General features: G+C 39.4%; 2 protein-coding genes across 11 annotated transcripts; both read right to left on the bottom strand.

Annotated features, from left to right (window-relative positions):
- Nucleotides 1-1,629: 1,629 nt before the first annotated feature.
- On the bottom strand, nt 1,630-10,833 carry dbnlb (drebrin-like b). Of its 10 annotated transcripts, none has more exons than XM_051421719.1 (15): nt 10,670-10,833; nt 8,251-8,306; nt 7,917-8,029; nt 7,754-7,828; nt 7,280-7,429; nt 6,643-6,720; nt 6,026-6,177; nt 5,867-5,921; nt 5,567-5,638; nt 4,873-4,996; nt 4,445-4,561; nt 4,042-4,116; nt 3,760-3,824; nt 3,567-3,666; nt 1,630-2,965 (listed from the first exon to the last, which is right to left on the bottom strand). In XM_051421719.1, the coding sequence occupies exons 1-15, from the start codon at nt 10,750-10,752 to the stop codon at nt 2,829-2,831; spliced, it is 1,452 nt and encodes a 483-aa protein (XP_051277679.1). In that variant the 5' UTR covers nt 10,753-10,833; the 3' UTR covers nt 1,630-2,828. The 10 variants fall into 10 exon arrangements, with proteins under 10 accessions (XP_051277679.1, XP_051277680.1, XP_051277682.1 ...); XM_051421720.1 differs by having other exon boundaries at nt 3,763-3,824; XM_051421722.1 differs by lacking the exon at nt 4,042-4,116.
- Nucleotides 10,834-11,668: 835 nt separating this feature from the next.
- On the bottom strand, nt 11,669-17,978 carry ube2d4 (ubiquitin-conjugating enzyme E2D 4 (putative)). The gene is made up of 7 exons (XM_051421753.1): nt 17,664-17,978; nt 16,175-16,238; nt 16,036-16,067; nt 15,850-15,927; nt 15,598-15,703; nt 14,612-14,705; nt 11,669-14,468 (listed from the first exon to the last, which is right to left on the bottom strand). The coding sequence occupies exons 1-7, from the start codon at nt 17,685-17,687 to the stop codon at nt 14,423-14,425; spliced, it is 444 nt and encodes a 147-aa protein (XP_051277713.1). The 5' UTR covers nt 17,688-17,978; the 3' UTR covers nt 11,669-14,422.
- Between the last annotated feature and the right edge of the window lie 5,772 nt (nt 17,979-23,750).

Genomic DNA, 23,750 nt, shown 5'->3' with positions numbered 1-23,750 from the left:
AAACCTGCGATTATTTAGTGGAGAAATAAAGCATTTGATCTGAATTAGATATTATCACTATCACTATTTAAATGTAGATACAGTAATACTTAAAGAGGCAAGAGTGAGAAACTCTTGACTTGACTCTGAACGCAGATTAAAATGAATAACTTAGTGTCAGATGTGTGGTAAGATTTGAACCTCAATGACTATATATTCATAGTTTATATCATACTTGACGCTTTATAGGAAACTTATTGTTTAATTCCATTTAATTGTTACAATATGTTTTGCAGAACTCTTTTATCCCCTGCAGCTGACAACAAATGTGGAGACGATGAGCAAAAACATGGGCCGTAAGACTGAGAAAATCCCCAGCTATTCATTTCAGACTTTCACTGACATAAACATACGAGGTTGAGGTGAGGGCAGCACAATGTAAATGAGAACGTGTAGAGAAAATATTGTGAATCCAACACAGAAAAGATTTCCTATCTGAAGTGAGTCACTATCCTGGGAACAATCTGCAAACACGTTAACTGGCACATAAGATTCCAGTCATGGTAAGAAATGGTCATTAGCTGTGTTACAAGAGTGAGGTTTTCCAGAAGAAAGGGGTAATAAATTAAGATGCACCCGGTTGTTTTTAGGGATCACAACACACTTACAGGAGTATATCTTCAATCATTTAAAGCAGAGGTGTAAAACTGACATATTTCATATATATATATATATATATATATATATATATATGAATACTGTGGGAGTTAATATTTTTATCTTTGTAGTTTCTAGATGGCGTAGGTGGGAGAGGAAATCAGCCTGAAACTGAATTCCTATCCAGAAAAGTCCAGATAACAAGTTGATTCATTTAGTAAACAAATATCAAATTACACTGACAATTTCCAGTTTCCATTACAATTTGATAAAGGCGGAGACAGAACATTTGGGAAGTATTACACATGAGATGACATATTATTGCAGGAGGACTCCAATGAAACACTACTTAAGAACTAAAATGACAAAGTTTGTTTCCTCTTGAGCAACATTCAGCAGAAATTTGTGATTTTCACAATTTAAGATCTGCATTTTGTGACGACATCCAGCAAATATGAAACTCCACATGTGATGGCCTGCCTGCCTTACATGTGAGCATATGGATCTAAAACATGGTAATTCATTTTTTTAGAGACATAAAGTCTTTAAATTTAAATATAATATGTGAAATGGAAAAAAAAACAAGTTAGCTGACAATGATGGAGGTAGACTAAGTTTAAAGAATATATTGGATATCTAGTTTTTTTATGCAGGTTTTGTCTTAATACCATAACATAAAAAAACAATCCTTTATTAAATGTAAGTGTGCAGAGTGCATCATTTGTAATTCACCTGAAGACAGATTTAACTGAAGGATGTGGGAGAAGTAAAATCAGATTTTCGTGTGAAAATGAAACCTATGCATTAGAGGTGAATTCCCCAGCTGTTGCCTCATTCCAGGAAACTGTTTGTAGATCACATACTGAGTCTGTGTATACGTACAAGTTCCTGTTAGACCTCTGAAAATCCCTGTAGGTTTTCTATGTTATTTCGAACCTTTCTAAAAATCTATGCAGCCTGTGCTCGGCCTGAGAGACACGATATGACAACACGGCTTGTTTATTTATTTTATTATGAAGAATGTCTGTGCATTACAATAGACTCTGGAGAAACAAACATGAATAATGCAATGGTTACACGATGCCCTTCTCTATTAATGATCAATTGATTTCTCTGTTTGTCGACTGACCTAAAAACCTTAAAGAGCAAAGAATTTTGTTCCACGATAAAAACAGTGAACTTGCATAAATTCGGCTGTCAAAACAGTTCAAATGTTCAATTAAAATGTGACTGCGTTCGCTTCCCCTCATTATGGCACCATAATACCACAAATCACCTATTAGAGATCTGTTGTGCACTCAAAATCAACCTCAGACCAGCGAGATCCAAAAAAACAACAACAACAAAAAAAAGATAAATATGTTGAAATGATTTGGTTCCGATGAGAAAGGACTTGAAATGAAAACCGTTTTATACTCACAGTTAAAGGGAACTTAATCGTTTTTACGCATTCCCCACTAAAGTCGACCACCCAGAACACAGCAAACAGCATCTGTTTATTCTTTTTTTTTTTTTAAATATTCACTTCAACCACAGTCAGATCAGTACTAAAACATGATTTGAAATTCACACAGGATGTAAGTTCAATCACATAAAAAAAAAAGAGGAAAATTCAGTCTGCCGGTAAAGAAAGGCAAAAACAAGGCAAAAGATTATACTGTAGCCGGTACCGCCATCTTTGATTTTTTTTTTTCTTCCTGAAATGTACAGGAGCATTTGCTACAAGTAACAACAAAAAAATTATACCTGAAATAGAACTGAAGTCACTTTGTAAGGAATGCTAACAAGAAGTGCCATTAATGCTCACAATTGAATTTAAGACTTAACGAAGGCTGATATTGTACTGCATCACATTTATAGGTAAAGAGATGGATCATTTGGGGGAGTGGGGGGGAGTTTTGGTCAGACTAGGGGTCTTCACAAATCCCTAAACTATGCCATCATTTGCTTACAACATCAATTTAATGGAATTGCTTTCTTTGAAATGAGGAGAGATTTCGAAAAGCTTCCCTCGATTACCATCCGTCCGTTGGTCCATGATGTGGAGGATGCTTTGCTCCGTTTCAGCCTGATCAGCTCACTTGTGTGCGAGGACCGTCTTTGGCGTGTGTTGTTTTACTGCAGAGGTCCACTGCCAGGGCTGCCAGTGTGATAATCTGGGGTGGTGGGGGTGGGGGATGGCGCGCGCTGGGCTAGATAAGCTCCACGTAATTGGCTGGGAACATTCCAAAATGGCCGTCTGGGCTGTATCCTCGCCACCAGCCCTCGTCTATCATCTCGATCCCGGCGATGATATCGTCGGGATCGAACGAGATCTCGGTGTCGTCAGCTGAAGGGAGGGGAGAGAAATGTCTAATCAGGGTTTCTTCAGGTGGAATTTAAGATTTTTAAAACACCTTTTTAAGACTATTATGAATGCAATTTAAGGCCTATGTTTATGTACATACTAGCAAAAAGACAGTTCAAAGGATATGAAGGATAATAGGAATAGGTCGGTTCTGTTTGGTAGTTGCTTAAACAAGATAAACATAGGGGAGGCGGGTGACATGCAAAGGGCTACAGGTCGTGGCCGCGGCGGCCTTGGTACATGGGGTGCCAGTTCAGACATTTTAAGGCTAAAATTCTGATTATTGCATTTTAGATTTTTTTAAAACCCTGAACCCCCGTTTTATGAACATCAACAAAATTACAGTTTGATGTACATTTACCATTAAGATAATAAGAGTAACTCCTAGTGTGTGAACATTACAAACAAGCAGCTACTTAAAAGAGTAACACAACACTAAATATACTTTTTTTTTTTGAGAGTCTGGGTTTGAATGCATTGCTAGAATTTGTGAAGGGGGCATTACCAAGCTAAAACAGGGTGTTATCTGACTACACATCCGTTAATTTGCCGTTATAGTGTAGTGTAGTGATAATAAACTCACCAGCCTGGTAGTCATATAAGGCTCTGGCACAGACGCCTCTGTCTGATGTCTCCTCAGCAGTCACCTCAGCAGTCACCTCATAAGCGTTATTCTCCTCCACCTGGGAGTAAATAGGGTTAAATTGTGTTTTGGGATTATTTATATGATGGAATTATACAGTCATAGCATTTCCTGCCAAAGGAAAGTAAACAACTACCTGGGCCGGCTCTTCATAAACCGCCTCTTGGACGTGGGAGTTGGCAGCCGGTGGTGCTTCCTCTGAAAGGAGATTACCATCAGTGTGATTGTGTCTGATGTGTCTATCTACCAGCAGGTGGCAGCAGCGGATCCTGATCACAGTTTGGCTGGAGCAAAATAATTTGTCCTCATAACAAATTACAACAGCATTTTTTATAAAGAAGCAGATGGGAGGGTTGGGAAGCTGATGTGTAAAGGGTAAACCACCGAGGCTGGTGTTGTGTGAAATGGGCCCCACCTTGCAGCTGCTCCTGGGGGGTCTCCTCTTGCTCATCATACTCACACCTGGACTGTCCATCATCCACATCAGGCTCTTATCAGCCAAAACACAAGCACAGACATGCATGTACACAGAGAACACGTTCACAAGTCCACACAGGCTGAAAACCACCACCAGACATAACGGCATTCTTGGAAACAATAATCAGGGAGTTTCTTAGGAAAGAGAAAAAATACACTGAATGGAAGCATGACTCACGATGAAATACATGATTACAGGTAATATGAAGATGATGGCACACAGAAACAACAATGAGAAATTAAGCATGCAGCTTTTAGTTAAGTATGAGACTGTCACCCAATGTGCTGTGTGCATGTACTTGTAAGCATGTGTGTGTATGTGTGTGTGCGTTAGCTCACACCTGTGGCACGGACAGGAGAGGCGGAGCCTGCTGGCACAGGAGAAGCTTGGCGCTGAGGTGAGCTGGCTCGCTCGCTCTCATAGACTGGCTTAGACAGAAAAGGGCTTTGCAGACGCCCTGAGCGAAGACACACATGGAACCCCCAAAACATGCCAAAGAAATGGACGAGAGAGAGAGAACAAAGTGCAGACAGGTTGAGCAGAAGGAGAGAAGACACCATGATGGAGACACAGTGTTAAGTATGATTATGAGACCAGTAGACAATCTGATGGAGAAGTTCTGTAAAAAGACAGCGTTAAAGCACCCGTTTGTACGTACCGCTACCTGAGCGAGAGGCTAAGAGAGCTGTGCAGTGATGCAGAAGGGGCAGGGACATTTAAAGCAAACAGAATTATATGTTGAGGTCATGGTGTACACTGGGGTGATACCTGGCTGGGGGCTAGCAGGGGCGGCAGCGGGGACGTCAGAGTCACTGGGAGTTATTCCCCTCTCTCTCTGCTTGAACATCTCTCTGGGGTTTACGGCACGCTGAGAGATGAGAGACGCTGCCTCCTAGAAGAAAGAAAACATACTTATCTTTACCTACAGAGCTCAAACTGGATCCTCAAATAGTCTCTGAAGAGGGATCAGTCATGTAGTCATTAATAATCTTCTTATGTGTCTCGTCTTGTTCTGCCTGTATTTTCTTGTTGAGTTTTGTGTTTTTAATGTATGTACTGTACTTTTTTGTATCCAGTCTCTTGTGTATCTGTTGTTGTGTCTTACAGATTTTTAAAAAGCCCGTCCAGGGGCAGGCATTGTGACTTAGCTTAGGTTATGAATGCTGTGGTGTGTGGCATTGGTTTAGGATACGTACTTGTCCCTATACAAATAAACCTTGAATAAAATACGTACAATAAGCATTAAGAAAGCCACAGGTTATTAGTAATGTAGTGGAAAGTATTGCTCTGATCTCTGTAAAAGATGGTGAGAGAGGAGAGACCATGCCGTAGAGACTAGAAGATGTTACGCTGAGCTTCAAAAGGGTTCACATTTAATTCCAAAGAGAAAACACTTTGAGATAGGCAAGAAAAAGGGAAGTAGTTTGGCCAGAGGAGGGCGCTTTCAGGACGGGGAACTCACATTGGCCTTTTCCACAGATTCACCTCTCTTGACTGCTTTCTTCTGGGCTGCCTGGTTCTCCTCCTGCTCCTCCTGATGGTGTCATATCAATGCCGGCACTGCCGACGTTAGCTACCTTCCTGACTTAAGTTTACAACACGTGTGCGCTAAACAAACTTATTTAACGAGCAACATCATAGAAAAGTGGGTAACACTAAGTAAATGTGACTCAGCAATCCACACTCATTTAAGCATGTGTACGTGTGCGTCAGGTTACTTCACAGCTAATCCTGTCAAATGATGAGAGAGGGAGAAACTCACCCAACGTTGTTTCTCATGCTCTTTACTCTCGGATTCCTGCTGCTGCTGGTACTTCCTATTAAACAAATGATAATATAGAAAAAAGAAAGGAAATGTAACTTGAACCTTTTAACTGTCTGTATTGCTAACCAGTGTGCATTTCCGCCATTTGCTACCTACTTTTGTTGGTCGATTTGAGTGGCCCTCTCCTTGTCCCTTTTGTCCCTCTGCATCGCCTCCTTGGCCTCTCGGTCTTTCGTGTCTCTGTCCAGTATCTTGCGCTCCTCCTCAGCCTTGCGCCGCTCCTCCTGGCGACGCTTCTCCTCTTCTTTCTAAACGGCGAAGAGGCGGGCAAGGTCAGCGTGGGTTTGGTTATTTTGTTGGTGTGGTCATTAAAAACCCTTAATTTCAGATTTCATCTGAGAAAACTGCAATGTGCAATGAGCACCACTTTCTGGGTGTATCTGTGACAGGCGTGGTGATGAGCCAAAAACTGCAAACAAAGGACAAAGATCCAACAATGCTTTCGCTGACTGCGGTTCCATTGGTGATGGATAAAAACTGCCTGCCTTGTGTTTTTTATATATCGGGTTTTAAGGAGAAATGGCAATATTTGTTAAATGTTTCAAAAGTGCTAACTCTTGCAATATTGTGGGGAGTTCTTGCAAATTCAAATGATTCAAATACATCTTACATAAAAATAAAAACTTTTTTAAGGGTTGCTCAGGGTACTCGTCACACTGTCTCAGAGAGGAAGTTGAACTCAGCCTTAGCTTAATGCAAGTTCAGAAGCCTACCTCCGCCTGAGCCCAGAAGTTGTCTTTGTTGGTCTTTTTGATTTCTGACATGGCGTTGGTCTTCTGGTACACTGAGCCCTGCATGAAAAGGAAAAGACAATGGAATATGATTGTGTCAACATTTTACATAATAAGAAATACACAGTGGGATCCAATTACCAGAACTGTTTGTTAGCAATATTTACTTTTTTTTGTTTAGTCATTATTCATTAAATGGATGGAAATGAAAACTTGTAGCTTCTCTCTAACTGATACGACGCCATATGTTTGGTTAATATATTGTTGCTTTGAATTTTTTAACGATCAAATAGGAACCAATGGTCGCTTTCTCTCATAAAGAGAGTAAGACGGACAGAGAGGAAAGAGGAATGTGTGTTTAGGTCTTTCTTGGTCAGCATCTTCCAATTGTTCTGCTTTGGAGAGTTTATATAAAAGAATGTTTTCAGTGGTAGAAGTGTGTGTGTGTGTGTGTGTATGAGAATGGAAGACCATAACAAAGAGAAAACACAAACATTTCAAATGTATCCACGTATTAAGATTAAGGAGCCTAGTTAAGATCTTGCCCTCTGCTTATCTTTCCAGCATGAAACACAAACAAACAGGAGGGCACAAGGCAGGAACTGCATGAGCTGCATACCACGGGACCCTGAGGGCCGCTGTCCTGGAAGCGGCTGGAAGCTTCTTTGTGGAAGCTGTAGTTCGCTCCCGACGCTTTGGCCACCTTTTGCATGATCACCTCGGGTTCCACGTCCTCCTCTGCTCTGGCGTTTATTGTGACATGGGCCCCCTGAAACAGCATGACATGAAAGTTCCTTTTAATGCTCAGACAAATAGAACTACAGTTCTTATCTTGGTTTATGCATGCACCGCCCAGTAGTTTGTGTACATGCACTGTTTGCTGCTATGATATGAATGACACGGACACCAATCCAACTCTTGCATTATTCCAACGATGCCTGCAGCATGCTGTATAGTATTTTAAGTCCTGCTCAAAGGCCTCATTAACATGCAATTGAGCAGACTAATAAAATGCTCTGTAAGCATAAAAAGACTGTAGCAGAAGTTCAGATGCATATTAAAACTCGACGTACTAGCAATACTGCAGTGTTACCTTAAGAAAATTGGCCATGGAGCTGACATGATTTGCACATAATCCTTTCCTGGCATCCTTCACTCCTTCTCCAGTCTGAAACACAAAGGATTGTTCTACAAGTTCAAGAATGCCCACAACAAAGAGGACAAACAACTGTACAATAGTTAAGTGTAGCACAAACCCAGTTGATGAGGACATATTTAGGCAGACCAGAATTTGGATCCTCGACCCGGCAGAAAGCATACATCACTTTTCCACTGTTCAATTCCTCAACCAACTCCTCCAGTCCTCCATCTGACAAATAAACATTGTGGAAAAGTCAAATGGTTACTGTGGTTGGTTGTGTAACTGCGGACATTTTTCCCTTTACAAATGATGGGGTGAGAAAGCAGACGCATGCAATGCTTTTGTGCTGATATTCCAGTGCTGCAGCTGTATGCTGACAATGAAATTCCTGCACACATTTGGTAATATCGTGGTGAGATCATAAAAACTGGATAACAATATCTACTCACCTCCTTTGTCTGCCAGGCGGATATCATTACTGTTTCCCTCGTATGTGAACAAGGCCCTGTGGAAAACACGAGATTAAAATACCAGCTAAAAAGACAACACAGACGCAAAGGAAGAGAGTTTGTTCCAGAAGTTGATGTGCACTACTACTTCACAATAAACAAAAGAATGGATGTTTTGTAAACCAATTTTTATGAACCTTCACCCTTAAGCCCTATTTCAACATGATGCATTTCACAGGGGAAGTAAGGTAGTGTGAATATACTAGAGCTGCACTTCTAATTTCCTTTTAAAATCAGCCATGTCCGTAACTTTAACAGGTTGTGTGTCGGTGAACCAGTAAAGACTGCACTTCCTTTTCCTTATATATTATTAAGAGCCCAATAAAAAGCCCTACACAAAGTGAACCCTCAGATAATACCAGGCCATTTCTGTGCTCCGGGTCTGACTAAACAGCGTGTTATATATTTTTTTTATAGGCACCGAATAGTGAGAAAATACTAGATAACCACATTAATCAAAAGATTACCCTGACACACTCTTACCAGAGCGGCTTTAAATGTGTCAGGTTTAGGTGCGCTGGCTTGTGAGATGTTTAGATGAGTCTATAAATGTATTTATGGACATTTTGTAGCCTTTAGTGTTATATTACTGGGGGCTATTGGGAGATAAGGGATAAGGCTCTAAATGAAAGTAGAGCTGAAACCATTAGTCTATTGCCAGAAAGTTTATCTGCAACTATTTTTATACTCAATTAAGCATTTAAGTCATTTCCCAGACAAAAAGGGTAAATATTTTATAGTTCCAGCTTCTCAAATGTGCAGATGTAATCATTCTCTTTGTTGTATATGATAGTGAAATTAATATCTTTGGGTTTTGGACTGTTGGTTGGATAGAGAAAGGCTTTTAAAAAGACATCCCTTTGGCCTCTGGGAAACTTATTATGTTTCATTACTTTCTTCCTATCATGATAATAATCAGCACACTGATCCCTAATGATGATAATACACCAGATCAGTACTACACAGAAGAATCATCATTTGGCCTGCTCTCATACAGAAACTTATACATGCTTGTATTCTTGTAATACACCCATGTGATGCACTGTAACTGCGATGATAATCATATTACAGTTAAAATACTCTACTTAAGATGTCAATTTCAGACCAGTTTACATTTGTAAAAATGGAAATACTGCAACACTTACTCACTGTCAGGTTCAGTGGCCTTATAAAGACTTTTGCTTTTGATCAGTACAGTGGAAGTGGAAATTACACTGAAACTAGGTGATGAATGATCACTTCTTTATCCTATCTTGACATCTTTACTTTTTGCTGTCAGCCCCATTTCAGTACAAACTTACAGTAAAAGCGCCCTGTTGTGTTACTAGACGAAGGCTGACTAAATTCCTAAAACTGTGTGGCAAATATTTCCAGGCTGAGTATGAGGCCAGCAGGAGTCTCTTGGCAATTGCTCCGTGGGATTAATTAATTCAGGTCACCATTAAACACAGCAGCGGTCATCAACAGGTCTCCTTTCATTCTAGGTGCTGCACAATTATTAGAAATATCATCACAATTTTAATATAACCAAGTGCAATGAGCTGCAGCTTTTTGATAAAAGGTCAAATGTGTGACAAAACAGCATTATAATGAAGTACTGTAGTGCTGCAGAGATGCATACTTATGCTACAGACGCCCAAACATTTCCCATAATGATTTTAATCGGTTTTTTAATAGGAAAAAAAAGGCAATTTATGATGCAAAAAATTATAATTTCCACACTAATCGTGAATCACAACGCAATATCTGTCAGAAATAATACCAATATGATGTTTTTACCATATCACACAGCCCCCATTTCAACTTCAAAGGCAGCACAGACACTCCTGTAACGTTAGGTAACGCGAAAGAGGAAGTCCCTAGATTTTACTTTCGCATATCGGTTATATTTCACTTCTGATATCTCTCCAGGAAGTGTGTGAGAGTAGCCATCAACTTATTCATTCAGTGTTTTGGCAGACAGGAATATCAAATCGTTTCTTAAATATAAATAAAATAAAATAAAACCCCCATGCAACACATAGAGATCAAACATTAGTGGTTTGTGAACACAGCTAACTAATTAACAATGTCAGTAGCTCTTCAGTTAGCTCATCATTAGGCGTCCATAGAGAGCTAAACTCTCATGTAAACACAGCAGATGTTCGCTTATTTAACACGCAGTAAGTTAGATCTGCTGTGGTTGACAGAGTGCCATTAAGCCCCAGATTTAAGTTCCTCTAACGTTACATTAACGTTAACTTACTTCACGACTGGCTCAATGCTAGCAGGCTAACAGGACGCCTCCTAAACTGAGCTAACGCTGTTTCTTCCTTTTTTTAAAATAAATTTAAAAAAAAAAAAAAAGCTGACTCCTTACCAGTTTGTATTGGATTTTTCATCGACCACTTCTTTAAATGCAGCTGTTAACGCAGGGCCGTTTTTGCTGAGGTTAACTGCCATCGTTACACTGAGTACAGCTAGCCTGCTAGCTATCCGGGATGCGCCCTTCCTATTGGGAGGAGTGGCGATGACGCACACGCAGCTAGGTTAGCTAGTGGTTACCGCGACACCCCGAAGGCGCGGAGCTTGTTTGCGTTTTTACCTTTTTTTCCAAGCTGAGCGATTAATACACGCAGTCAGGTTTCCGAGCAATCATTGAGATGAGCCAAAGTCTTATTTTAGGGAACTGAGGTGAATGAAAACTCGCTCTGTGGTCAGATTTCGTTGTCTGCACCGCAGAATCCGCGCACGAGGTGTTGTTGAATCAAACGCACCCTATCGCTCAAAGACTTTATAATCAATAGCAACTTTTTGCAGTAATTTTATTGCCCTTACATTGAAAGCAAGATCAGCTACAATTGATTTAAAAGATGTTTTCTCTCTTATTTAAAGCTGCAGTTGGTGACATTTATAGAAATAGATTTTTTGTTATATTTGCTGAAACTTTAACTCTATCCTGATAGTAGTACATGAGACATATAAACAGGAGAAAGATGATTGCTTGTTAAGTTTTACATTCCCAGGTTGTCAAATACCGATGCTGGAAGTGACACTCAACATTCAAGTATCAACTATCAGTCTTTAAGCCACCAACCCAAAGGTCAGGCCCGGTGGATTCTTGCAAATCCCATTAAAAGTACTGGGAGGAGCCAGAGGAATTAGATTTTTCTCTTGTGTACTACTGTTGGGATACACTTAAAGTTACAGTAAATACAACAAAAGGTTGTTTGTCTAAAAAATAAATACCTGCTGCGGCTTTAAAATATTATTTACAGGCATCTGCTCCTCCTTTAATACCATCAATGCACAGCTGGATCTGGCTCATACTGCTGTTACTTCAGCGTTAAGACACAAAAAAAATGACTGCAGACAACAGTAAACCAAGATGAGCTTTATTCATATGTTATGACACGGTCAATAGTTATCTTGTGTAGGCTATGTGAGGACATGTGGACGTTCATGGTGGCAGTTCAAGCACACATATATTCCAAATTTTAAGATGCATGAAGGCTGGTCCTGCATTCAGAGAAAGCCAGGCGGAAATTTTCAACAAAAATATTGGTGCTGTTCAAGCAGGATTTCCAGGTCTACTGATGAAATGAACCACCCGTTTACGGGGGATACAGCCCTGATAGCAAATTTACAGTTTATGACAATGTTCTCTCTATATATACACAAAATGAGGGTTAAGGCTAAAATTTTTAGTCAGAGGTGTTAGGCAGATGAATTGTAACGAAATCCCTGATATCTGGCAAATGGCTGTGAGAAGGTTCTCCAGAGTGCAAAGCATGCTAAGCTGCCTATATAAACTCTATTGAGCACACTGGACAAAGGAAGTCAATGTCGCATCACTCACATGATGAATTGAGGCTGCATTCAATCGTACAGTTGGAAGATACTCCGCTTTCAAATAAATAAATAGCCAGATGAAACAAACAACAATGCACACAAAGTTTGAACTAGTACTATTACACACAAGTCATTTTCAATTGTGGTCTGGCAGCAAAAAGACTTTCACTGCATTTAGAGGATATATTTTCAAAGTATATACTGTATTTCAGGACAACTTGTTTTTGACAATTATCTCTACAGCCGCTAACAATGATGAAAATCTATATTTGGCGCCTAAACCGTGATGTTAATTCTACAATCAAAGCTTCTAATATTTTCATGCTTTACTATGGACCTTTCTGGATGAATCCACTCAATAATGCCTCAATAACTAAATTTCTTCCCCTTTAAAACATCAAATAATTCCCTTTATATTGGCAGCATCAGCACATTATGAGCCAAGATAAAAAAAAAAAAAAAAAATCATAGCATTTCCTAACTACTTTATCCAACAGTCACAATGGATTATATTGAAACTAATATTACATTATGACACATCACAATCATGTTCAATTCTGGTGAAATGAATGGAAAAAGAAAACTGCCTAAAACTAAAGCTTTCAAAGATACAATACAAAAGGTCACAAATGTATCACCCAGACTAACTGTTTTACTGTCAATGTGGATTATTAATCCAAAAACAAATGTTTGCAGACCCGATCATGAATATGAACATAAAGAAATGCTGACAAACTTCACATCACCTGATATTTAAAGCGAGTTAAATTGTCATGGCAAGTTACTGTATTTAGTCACCTCAAGTAACGGGACGCACATGACATCAAATGACTGGGTTCTGCAAAAAGTCAAGTCTGTTTAAGTTCCCATTTTTAGTATAAGTGACACCAGCTGTAACCAAAGGCCATTTCATTTTAGAAAAACAGTAGCATGTACATGTTTAACAGCGTCATTTAAAAGCTGTTCACATCCAAGTGTTGTTCAAAAATAAATGGAAATGGTGATGCGAAGAACCGGAGAGGGATAGTGAAAAAAAAAAAAAACCCTCTCTGTGACAAAACAACAGTACTTCTGGGACAGCATATTTTTGTGCAACACAGGAAATCAGGGCCTATATGCATAAAGAACTTCAGGAGTGCTGATCTGTCTTTGATCATTTTGCCTCTTCAGGAAGCGTGAGTGTTTTCTTTTACATGAACAAACCAGTGAACTTAGATAAGTACTTTTTTTTTTTTTTTTTTTTTTTAAGAAGCCTGATGATATGAGCCCTGGTCATTTTTCTCACCATGGGTCACTGCATGTAAAGGCTGATGATTTGGTTAGATACCTGAGTAACTGTACTGAGGAGGTGGCACACAGCTTAGCTATAGGCCAAAGAGTAGCTATGTTCATAGCTACACAACAAGTAACAAGTCAAACAACAGTAGTATTTTGTGCACTATGGACACCAGCCATGGGTGGTAACTTATACAGGATAAAAGGGCAATGACAGCATGTGTGAGAAAAAGGGAAGTTGACATTCACCCTGTGGAGCCCCGGAACAGTGAGGCAAGGGCCTCCTAACAGCAGCTCTCCAGTGTCTTCAAAACCACTAAATACTGTTGCAATTTAAAATGCAATGGGTGATAGAGACCAATGCTTCTTTTGAATCTTTCACATTGTTTCGGGGTAGAGACAGTATGTGCCAACAGATCAGCTGCTGGTAATGGCACTGCACCATTTCGTGTTGGACAGGGAACATTCTGCCTCGATTGCACATATACCGAAAATAAAAACACAGAAAGGCCACTAAATACATGGAAAAACAGTAATAACAAGACATCCAGTGGGACACAGACAGTACCTCTGAAATGAAGGGAGAGCCAATCTCCTAAATAAATCGAACATTTTCCTTCTGAGTAGCACAACGATATGAATCATGGACAGTGAAAATGATGCGTATGAATAGCAACGATGATAGTGATAATCACAATAGCAGGAGTAACAGTTTAAAGTCTGAGTGTGGCGGTATGGGCTGTGAAGAGTTTCCGGTATTCCATATGGGAGTGCTTTAAGGAGCCCATCAGGTCCTGCTCAGCAGATCCATACAAGTCATGAAGGACAGCACATGGTAGCAGCTCAGCACATGGAAAGCCAGGTGGCACTGTACCTCATTGTATCGCTTCCTCCTCCAAAAGATGGGCTGTTTGCTAGTTTTTTCCCTCTGTTGCTCATTTGCCTCAAGTTACAAATCAAACGTGTTTCTTTTGTTCTCATTTGTATTTTGATCTCCCTGGCATTCTCACATTGCATACTTCTGTGTCCAATCTCTTGCTAATTTGTTGTACCTGAAAAACACATGCAAAGTGAGGAAAACAAATCAGGTGAACTTGCAAACTGAGAACCTAAAATACTCATAAATAATGAGTCACTAGGAACGTGAGCTAAGCTGAGAGATGTAAGGTAAATCTCATTCATGTTTTATACTCACTTTTCCCTGTCAGCCTTGTACGTATGGGCGATCTCCGGCACCAGTGGGTCATCGGGGTTTGGATCACAAAGAAGAGAGCAGATAGACAATAATACTGTGGAAGAATGAATCAGACAGGATTTAGATTCAAATTTTAATGAGGGGGGTTTTTAAGAGGGGGTTTATTGGCTATAGCCTTGTCCCCCCCCCCAGACAGACCTACTCCTGACTCCTGCACTGCCAGATGTGATTCTGACATCTTTAGATAATCATTGCAGTCAGGCTGGGCGATAGTGATAAACTAGAATGTCAATATATGTGACCGAATGCCTTAAAATGTAACGGACTGTGTGTTGAGCCCTGACAATATTATTGTAATGAACAAATATATACAGGCAGTAATCCATTCATTCATATCAGAGTTGTTGTATCCTATTAAAAATAATATTAAATTGAACTTTGATACTAGACTGCATTTGCTCTTTGAACAAGAACAATATTACCAGAGGGAAAAGGTAAAGGCTCTCAGAATTCTGACTGATTTGTACAATGTACTTGAATGTCAGTGGTCTTTGGATGTTGCAGTGCGACAAGAAATTCAATTTTCTGACATATGCAGTATTTTAGCAGTGGAGAAGTACACTGAACACCGCCTGAAGACTTCAGTCAGAGCACAGCTGAAAGGTAATCAATATTTCAAGATTTAAACATTCAATAGTACAGAAGAGAATCTAAGATATGGTTTTACCAGAAAAAGTATTTACTTTCGACTTGAGGAGTGACTGACACACCAATGTGCAGCAGTTTCTTCTTTCTGATTCTGCTTATGCAATTTGTATGTATTTATTTTTTTCAAAAGGTAGATGCTGAATGTTTGAAAGAGTGATTTGGCTTGTTTATCTAAAAACATTAATAATGCTGTGACAGAGTCAGGGCCAGTACTGTGCAACATTCACAACTGTTTTAATAAATAAAAATGTCAACATACATCTTGTATTATCCCTTACCTTTAGATACTGTAAGTGCAGGAGACCATTGTGATCTAAGTATATCCAGACAAATACTCCCATTGCTGTTGATATTAGGGTGGTAAATTTTTGTTGTGAATGCAACCTGTGACAAAACAGAGAAAGAACGTTGTAATTTTATAGTGAAGCCAATTTCGTGTACCACAGAAAAAATAAATGACTGAGGAGTGAGCTAAAGCGAGGAGAAACATGTGCCTCATTGGGTGACACACACGGCAGACCCTCACTCACTTTGGGTGGTTTGAAGGGGTAATCTGTCGGGAAGTGAATGGTGAGGAAAAACACTCCGCTCTGATATGGGCTGTCACTCTATTGAAATAAAAATAGAAACAAGATAAGTTTGTGGACAGCAGTTTGGTTCATTCATTTTGTTACTTCAATCATATTTCAGTTGGGTTAAAGTACAGTCTCACTTACCGGACCCATTATTGTTGCCTGCCAATGAAACACTGGGGGAAAAAGAATATGAATAATCTTTAGTATTAAAAAAAAAAAAAAGGAAATGATGTAATTTAACAATGTAAAACGTTGATGAGGCAATTTTCTAACTACTTACAATCATCTCCAACTGGTCCAGCGGAGCACTGAGCAGGCGGGTCCCTCTGCAGGTCTGACAGTTCCTAAAGGCAAGACAGTCGCATAATGAAAAGATGTACTGGTCAGTTGCAGTATTGTGACAACTGTTAGAATTTTAAACTGGGCTTGCAAACAGAGGGATTGTTTTATTACATTGGGCACACACAAAAAAAAAAGTAAGTAAACTTATTTATAAGATGCTTTTCGAATCCAGAGTTACAAGTTGCTGTACACTGCAAACATTACAGAATATTGCAGAATAAAATATGCTGACGCTAGAGCCTCGACATTAGGGCAATGCACTATATGTCAAAATGATGGATCATGGATGAATCCTATTTATTTTGAAATAACTTCCACTTGTCCTGAGGGATTGAGAGAGAAGTACAGCTTTGCAGAGAGACCATCTTCTTCGAAACTTAACTGAGGCTTAATCCATACAGTGTTTGGTTCAATATTTAGTGGGATAACTTAACTTTCTGGAGGTTCAACCCCAGATTTTAACCAGGTTGTTATTACTACCAGTCTTTTCAGTGGCTGCCATGTTTGCTGTGCAGTCATAATCCTGGGCTGGTGACATGTAAATGCTGCTTACAGGACATTTTAGTCACCAGTTAAATTTAGTCCATGTATGTTTCTGGTTATTATATCAACAATGAATGTAAACGCCACGGCCAGACCCCATTACATACTATTCAGCACAGGCAAGCAACACAACAGATGGTTAAATAGAAATTAAGCCCGTTATTTAAGATCTCTCGAAAGGAAGTGTTATCTATTCTGTTATATAAATACACACTGTGGCCTGCTCCAGTGCCCCATTTACCATCCCATATAAGGCAACACCGACACTGGGGTTCAATTTTGGCAACCAGCAAGCAGCTGTCATTCAACTGCGACTAAACACAGTGACCAAGCACAAAGGATTAAAAACAAAACAAAACAAAAAAAACAAAACAACAACTGACAAGAATTTAAAAACAAATCCTCGTACATGACAACCAATCAAACCAAAGCACCTTCTTCACGTTAGCTCGCTGCTAGCGTTGCGCTGCACTGCGAAATTCACCTTGTTTGCATCGTCGAGTTAAAAACACCAAAGGAGGCGAAAGTGTCCGAAAAATAAAACATTAAAACACAAACAACAACAAAAAAAAAAAGCGTAACTGTCAAAAATAAAAAAATAACGCCGCTGTTTTTGAGTGGTTACTGGTAGCTAACGCTGCTGGAGCAATGCACCAACAGGGCCATCGGTGCTTAGCTCGTCTTTGTCTGAGAATTATATTTAAAAAAAAAAAAAAAGAGGAGCACAAAAAACAGGCAAGTAAAGCGAAGTGGAGCTAAAGGCGAGGATACACGGTGGTAAGATTTCCACACAGGGGGGGGTCTCACTCTCAGGTAAATACGTCTAAAAGAGGGTATGAATGGCACACGAAAGAGAGAGAGAGAGAAAACAAAAACATACTCACCTTCTGAATTCTTTTCAACGCCATTGCATCAATGGCTATGCTAGGTAGCCTGTCAGCTAACAGTTAGCACTTCACACATACAATTTGGCTTCTGTGGCCGCGTACTTCCAAATCTCACTGTAGGTTTAATCTTCGAGCATATAACAGGCTCTGGGCTTTTAGTTTCTGCTTCAACCGGTGCGGTAAACTGTTGTGTTAAGTCTTGTTTTTTGGGTTTTTTTTTTTCCCCCTGTAGCTTCAGAACAACCGAGATATTTTGCTGTCTCCTCTCATCCCTGCTCCTCTTCGTGCCTGGCAGATCAGATTTTGGTAATATCGCGAGATTTGTTTCGACAAGACGTGAGTAGGGAATTACAACTTCCATGTTTGTAGTTCTAAATACATTTTTACGTATTTTATCTTTTTGATAGGTTTGACTTTACAAAAAAAAATCTAAATTAGATGACTTTGAATTATGAATGAATATAATAATTATTATTATTGTTTATTTCTACAAAAATTTAAAATTAAATTAAAAATTAAACTTTATCTTGATATAATACTATGAAACAAAGCTCTACACAAGTGCTTGCCAGAAATGGTTGGATATTAACTTATATATTGGCTGTGGCTACCAATTCTGTCCCTTCTGTTTGTCACTTTATCACATGCTGGCTTAAATCAAGAGTTTTTATTTTATTTTATTTTATTTGCATTAAATTGTAAATATATTTTGTTATAAAGTAATTAAATCCAAATGTTAAACAATACAATCATCATTCTTATCATCATGTTCACAACACTAATAATAGAGATAGGAAGGCAGTGTTGTAACAACAAGTTAATACATGCCTTCAAACATATACAGTCTTCAACACAATAGCTGAGTTCAGGTGTCCACAAGATGTCACTATTTGAAAAGAGCAAAAACACACACAGGAAAGACATGGCCAGAATAGATTATTATGTACAGCTTCAACCGGAAGACGTTTTTGCAAGATTTACAGTGTCTGTTATTAAACTGAATGTTGCATGCTCAGAATTAATTAATTTATTTAAAGTTTTGTTTTCACAATAATTTGTTCAAGTATAGAAGTGCATGACAATGGAGCAGCAAAGTACAATGAAGCCAAACACGTGTATTATTTACACGTACATAAGAATAAAGAAAAAGACTATAGAATTGTTCATTCAATACCCAATCATTGTAAAGGCATATTCATCTGAGTCAGCTGCATGCTCCGGTTTCTGCACAGCCTTGTCTCGCAAAGCCTCATGAGCTTCCCTTTATATGTCTTAAACAAGAGTGAAAAAAGAGCTCTCATTATTTTAGTGAGTATGTATGAATGGGTCGCAGTGTTCATTCTTCTTAAATGGCTGATTCAGTGTCAGGTTGAGGATCCTATCGTCAATGTGACACTGAGAGGGACCATTTTCCTTTGGAAAGCTGAAGATTCCTTCAGATAATATCTTATTGTTTGCTCATCTCTGTGCTCTCAATGACCTGCCTGTCCTCAGGGCCTGCCTGTAATCAGATTCAGCCAGCAGCAGAGGTAGCAGTTTGGGTCTTGTGCAGCAGGGGCCTTGTGTTCTGAGTTTGTCTACTTGGAGAGGCCATTTATCAGCATGAGGTTTTCAGACACAGTCAAGCCCACACTTTGTTGGCTTGAAGCCTCAGTTCACAAAGCCTCCCACAGTCACCCTACTGTAGTTTCCTCTGAAATCTCAAATCACATTGGTTTGCTCGCTACTGTGTACTTTAAACCTATGGGGTTTAGAGTTGACAGATACACTAGTGAGCCCTTCAGTTACGGGGGTGATGCTACCTTGTAAACGTTCAAAGCAATAAGCGAGCAATGTCTTTGTTTCTATTAAGCAACACATATATATCACTGACCTGTGTGGGGAATTTCCCACCTATATCCAGAAGTTGAGTTTTTAGTTACAGGACTGGTGCCCCAAGTTCGGAATTGATGTATGAGCCAAGGTGTGAATGTGTCAGAATTGGGATGATATGGGTGGGGGTAGGAGCTTAGTTGACCTGTCTCATGAGGAAAATAGCCTATAGTGCTGTTATTTGAAACCATGGACTCAGCAGACTCCAGTGATCCGTCTTTTTGGTCACATGAATCATCATTAGTAGAAGTTCTATTGTATAACAGAGAGCATTCCACTTATTGTGGCAATTATGTTAAAGCTGCGTCTGAGCTTAAGCATATTCCTCTCGGTGGCACTTTTCCCATGGTTGCCACGACAAAGCACATATGCTCACTGTCATTTTCAAAATTAACTTAAATGGATCTTGCTAATGTCTGAATTATCCAATAAAAGCACAACCAATTAATGCTGAGCACAAGCTGGGCTCACAATCCCCAGAGGTGTTCTACCTTCGGTCAGTGTATTAGCTTTCTGAGGGCTCTCTTATGGAACAAAGATCCATTGTTCCTGCATACTAAGAGATATTTGTTCACTCCTTGTATCAATGGTCTTGATTTGATTATACACTCAGGCAATATGTGCAGGCAGCGCTCATGTTTGCAGTGAAGTCAGCACTCTGCACAATCAAATAATTCTTGAGCTAAGCAACTGGAAAAAAGGGTCATTATGTATGAAGCAATCAGTGTTTCATGGCTCATTTCCTTAGCTGTGATTTGATTTTGCTTGTCAGTGTTAAGGTGGCCTTTGACCTAGAAAATCTCTGAATTATTCCCCATATCGTCCTTCTGCTTTCTTTTATCAGTATCAGTGTGTTTTACAACTTGGATCAATAACTAAAAGTCCATTATAAAAGCTTTCTGTATCTTCCCCCTGTCTTCTTCTCGTGTTTTGGGCAGTAAAACAAGCTGGTGACTGCATGTTTTTTTTGGCTTACAAGGTTTAAATGATGCAATCATATAAACATTTATGGCTTCAAGGATGTGCTTATTAAAATGCATTATATGCTTTTACTGTGGCTGCAGAGAACTCTGCAGGTTTTATTTTGGCCTAATTGCATAGTTGGTTACGGGATGTCTCGTTTACAAGCAGGGGTCCTAGCACAAAAATAATGCTTCATTTTAGTGTTTTCAGAAAACAAACCTCCTTAAAGCGACAGGCTGAGTGATGACTTGTTTGTTTGACGGGTTTTAAAAGTAGTATCAAAAATACAAAAACTAAATTTGAGTAATTTTTAAAGTGTTATCAGTGTTGTTTAAAAGCATGTTAATCAGATTCAGCATGTAATATCCTACCTGGGAAAGTGCATTCAACCATCTGAGAAATGTGCTGAATTAAGTGTGGAAGATTTTAGTCTGAAGTGAAAAATAACAGAAAAAAGTATCATGAAATGGAAAAACTCAAGTAAAACCAGTACCCCAAACTGCACTTATGTAAAGTTCCTGTCCAAATACGCTTTACTTTCCACATTTGGATTAAAACAATATCACTAAACATTATAACAGCAAGCATGAGTTATGGATTCATCATCTCCAAAATGATTCATGGCTTATTTTTTTAATTCCTCTCTGATTATCAGGATTTAATGCCTCTCCAGAGAGAGCAACAAGAATGAGCTCAGATCCCGTCCCCTGTGTCTATCACCTCTGATCCACCCTTATCAGATGTGCATCATGTGGAGCACAGGCACAAACCACACATATAGTCATAAAGAACCAGTAATCCTTTGGGGTTAAGCACTTAAAGAGGAATCCCCAGAGCCCTCTGTGTCTCTGTGTTGCACCACACTTCTGGCACGGTGATTGACAGCTCTGGAAACTGTTTTACTGTGCTGCTCTTGCAATGAGTAGTCTCCAGAGCATAGGTAATAACTAGTTTGGAGTGTTGACTAATACATTTAGTGGTGACTCTCCGTAATCAAATGTGTTCCAGCTGTTTGAGTTCTGATGACAATTTCAGGTTTTCCCAGTTTCCCAGCTTCCTTGAGAGACAAAGGAGGGATTTCCTCTGAAACAGACAGGCAGTGGCAGCACCAACAAACGACTTGGTACTGTTATCAAATAGAAACTCTGACTAAATATAAACTTATCATCTGCCGCTTGAGGCAGTGCAGAAATGAAGGAGAAAGTAACATTTGAAACAATGGGTACAGGTTTTCTACAGGCTGTGTCCTGGGACAAGAGAGTCAATTCACATCAAAAATATAATAAAATAAATAAAAAGTATCCTTTTAATTACAGTATGATAATATTTTGTGACTTAGGTCAAAAGGAAATATCATCTTTGCACCTTTCTTACAGCACACACATGCACACCATCTCCCTCAGAAGATATGGGAGATTTGAATATAAATGTTGCTACACAGGTCAGAGGTATTAAAGCTAGCACCTGTTGCTTGACAGGACTGTGAAGAGATGTGTAGTTCTGTGATTGTGTGTAAATGTAAGTGACTGGGACATGGGGGGGCTGTCCATCCTGCTGCACAATAAACAGTTTGTTTCCCAGGAGCACCCCTCATGTTCCTGTTGTTGGCTCCATCGCTGCTCACTGGGAAACGTCCTGGCCTCTATTGTCCAGGAGGTCGGGGGTCACAGGATGCTCCTAAAGGCCCAAAAGGGGAGGTAAGAGGTTGGATAGTAAGGCATGATAAAGAGCTAACCCCCCTGTCCTCCACGAATGCACCCCTTAAAAAACAAAACATCAAGATTGCTTCTTTTTTCCCTCTCTTGTCACACCGTCTTTCATTCGAAATCCCAGTCACTATCAAGAGTTTCAGGAAATGAAATCCGGACAATGCTCCGACTGACTATTTCATATTGAACATCCTGATTGCCGTTTAGTATGTTCTTCATGTGTAGAGCTCTGTTCCTTGCGTGCGTTCTTTGCATATCTTTAATGGAGTACGTAGTCCACAAGCTTTCCCATAGAAAAATGGGAAATTCAATCTGAGCAGCTAACAGAGGGCAAGGGATATCATTAAAGAAAAAAAAAAAACAGCCAAGAAAGGAGTGGTTGTATTGAACTGTTTTCAAGACACAAATGTTATACTTTAACCACAGACAGAGCTTAAACACTGGCTGTGACTATGGTGCAGATACATGCGTCTGATTGCAGCGACCTTTTAAACAGCATAGCGCATAAACACCCATATAAATGCTGTTTTTGCAGGCCGATTAAATATGTCGCCTCATAACAGCAGACGTTTATGATAGTTAAACAGAGACACCAGGCTGCCATAATGGAAACTTCTTGCACCTCTCCTGAGACTACATACAAACTCAATTTGAGTTTTTGTGTCTGCGTCAAACGGCATCCATGCAATATTTCCTGTGAAATTAATTTTTTAAGGCTTTTGAGCAATAGTCTTATTTTTTTTATTGCAGTGGAAAGAGCTCTGGGGCCTGCAGCCTGTCCTGTGCCTCAGTGTACCGGAGGAATGGAATGAGTAGACATGCTATTCTCTGGACATTCACAGGGACACATTTATCTTTTTTATGGAGCAAAGCTAACAGGAGCTTTGAACAATATTCCAGATGTTTGTTGCACTGAATTTCATCCGCCTAATTCTAATGGACTGATATCCACAGCACCTCGAGAGCAACAAAAAGGCTGTGAATCCTTTACGTTAGTATCTGTCCCCAAAGTAATATAGTTTCTTTGCATCCATGTATCACATTTGATGTTGTGCAAACAGGTAACTGATATATGAAATATCTACTGTTTTTCACATTCGTAGGTAAAACATTTTCCAGACTTAATTATTGCATATAGGCGGATGGAGGAAGAAGTATTCAAATCTTTTACTTGGGTAAACATTGCAACAGCAGTGTAAATATACACCATTATAAGTACTGCCTGGCATTTAATCTTTAAATCTTACTTAAAGCAGCTATAGTTTATTAATTTATATTTTTATAATCATGCGACAATTTGACAATATCAAAATGATTATCACCTCAATGCAGAGCTTTTACAGTGCTTTAATAGTGAGTTTTAGTTCACTGTTTAGCTGACCGGCCCACAACTTAACTATTTTTATTCACTCTCACCGCTCTCATACTTTTCTGCAAACCCAGCAGGTGGCCGTTTTCAGGCGATAAACTCTAAAACCCACAAACACAAACACAAACATGATGAGCACAGTGAAGCAGCAGCTAAAGAGTCTGATATTCC

The sequence above is a fragment of the Dicentrarchus labrax genome, unplaced genomic scaffold (genome assembly GCF_905237075.1).
Source record: "Dicentrarchus labrax unplaced genomic scaffold, dlabrax2021, whole genome shotgun sequence".
NCBI classification, from domain to species: Eukaryota; Metazoa; Chordata; class Actinopteri; family Moronidae; genus Dicentrarchus; species Dicentrarchus labrax.
This window is presented reverse-complemented; position numbering and strand designations above follow the sequence as displayed.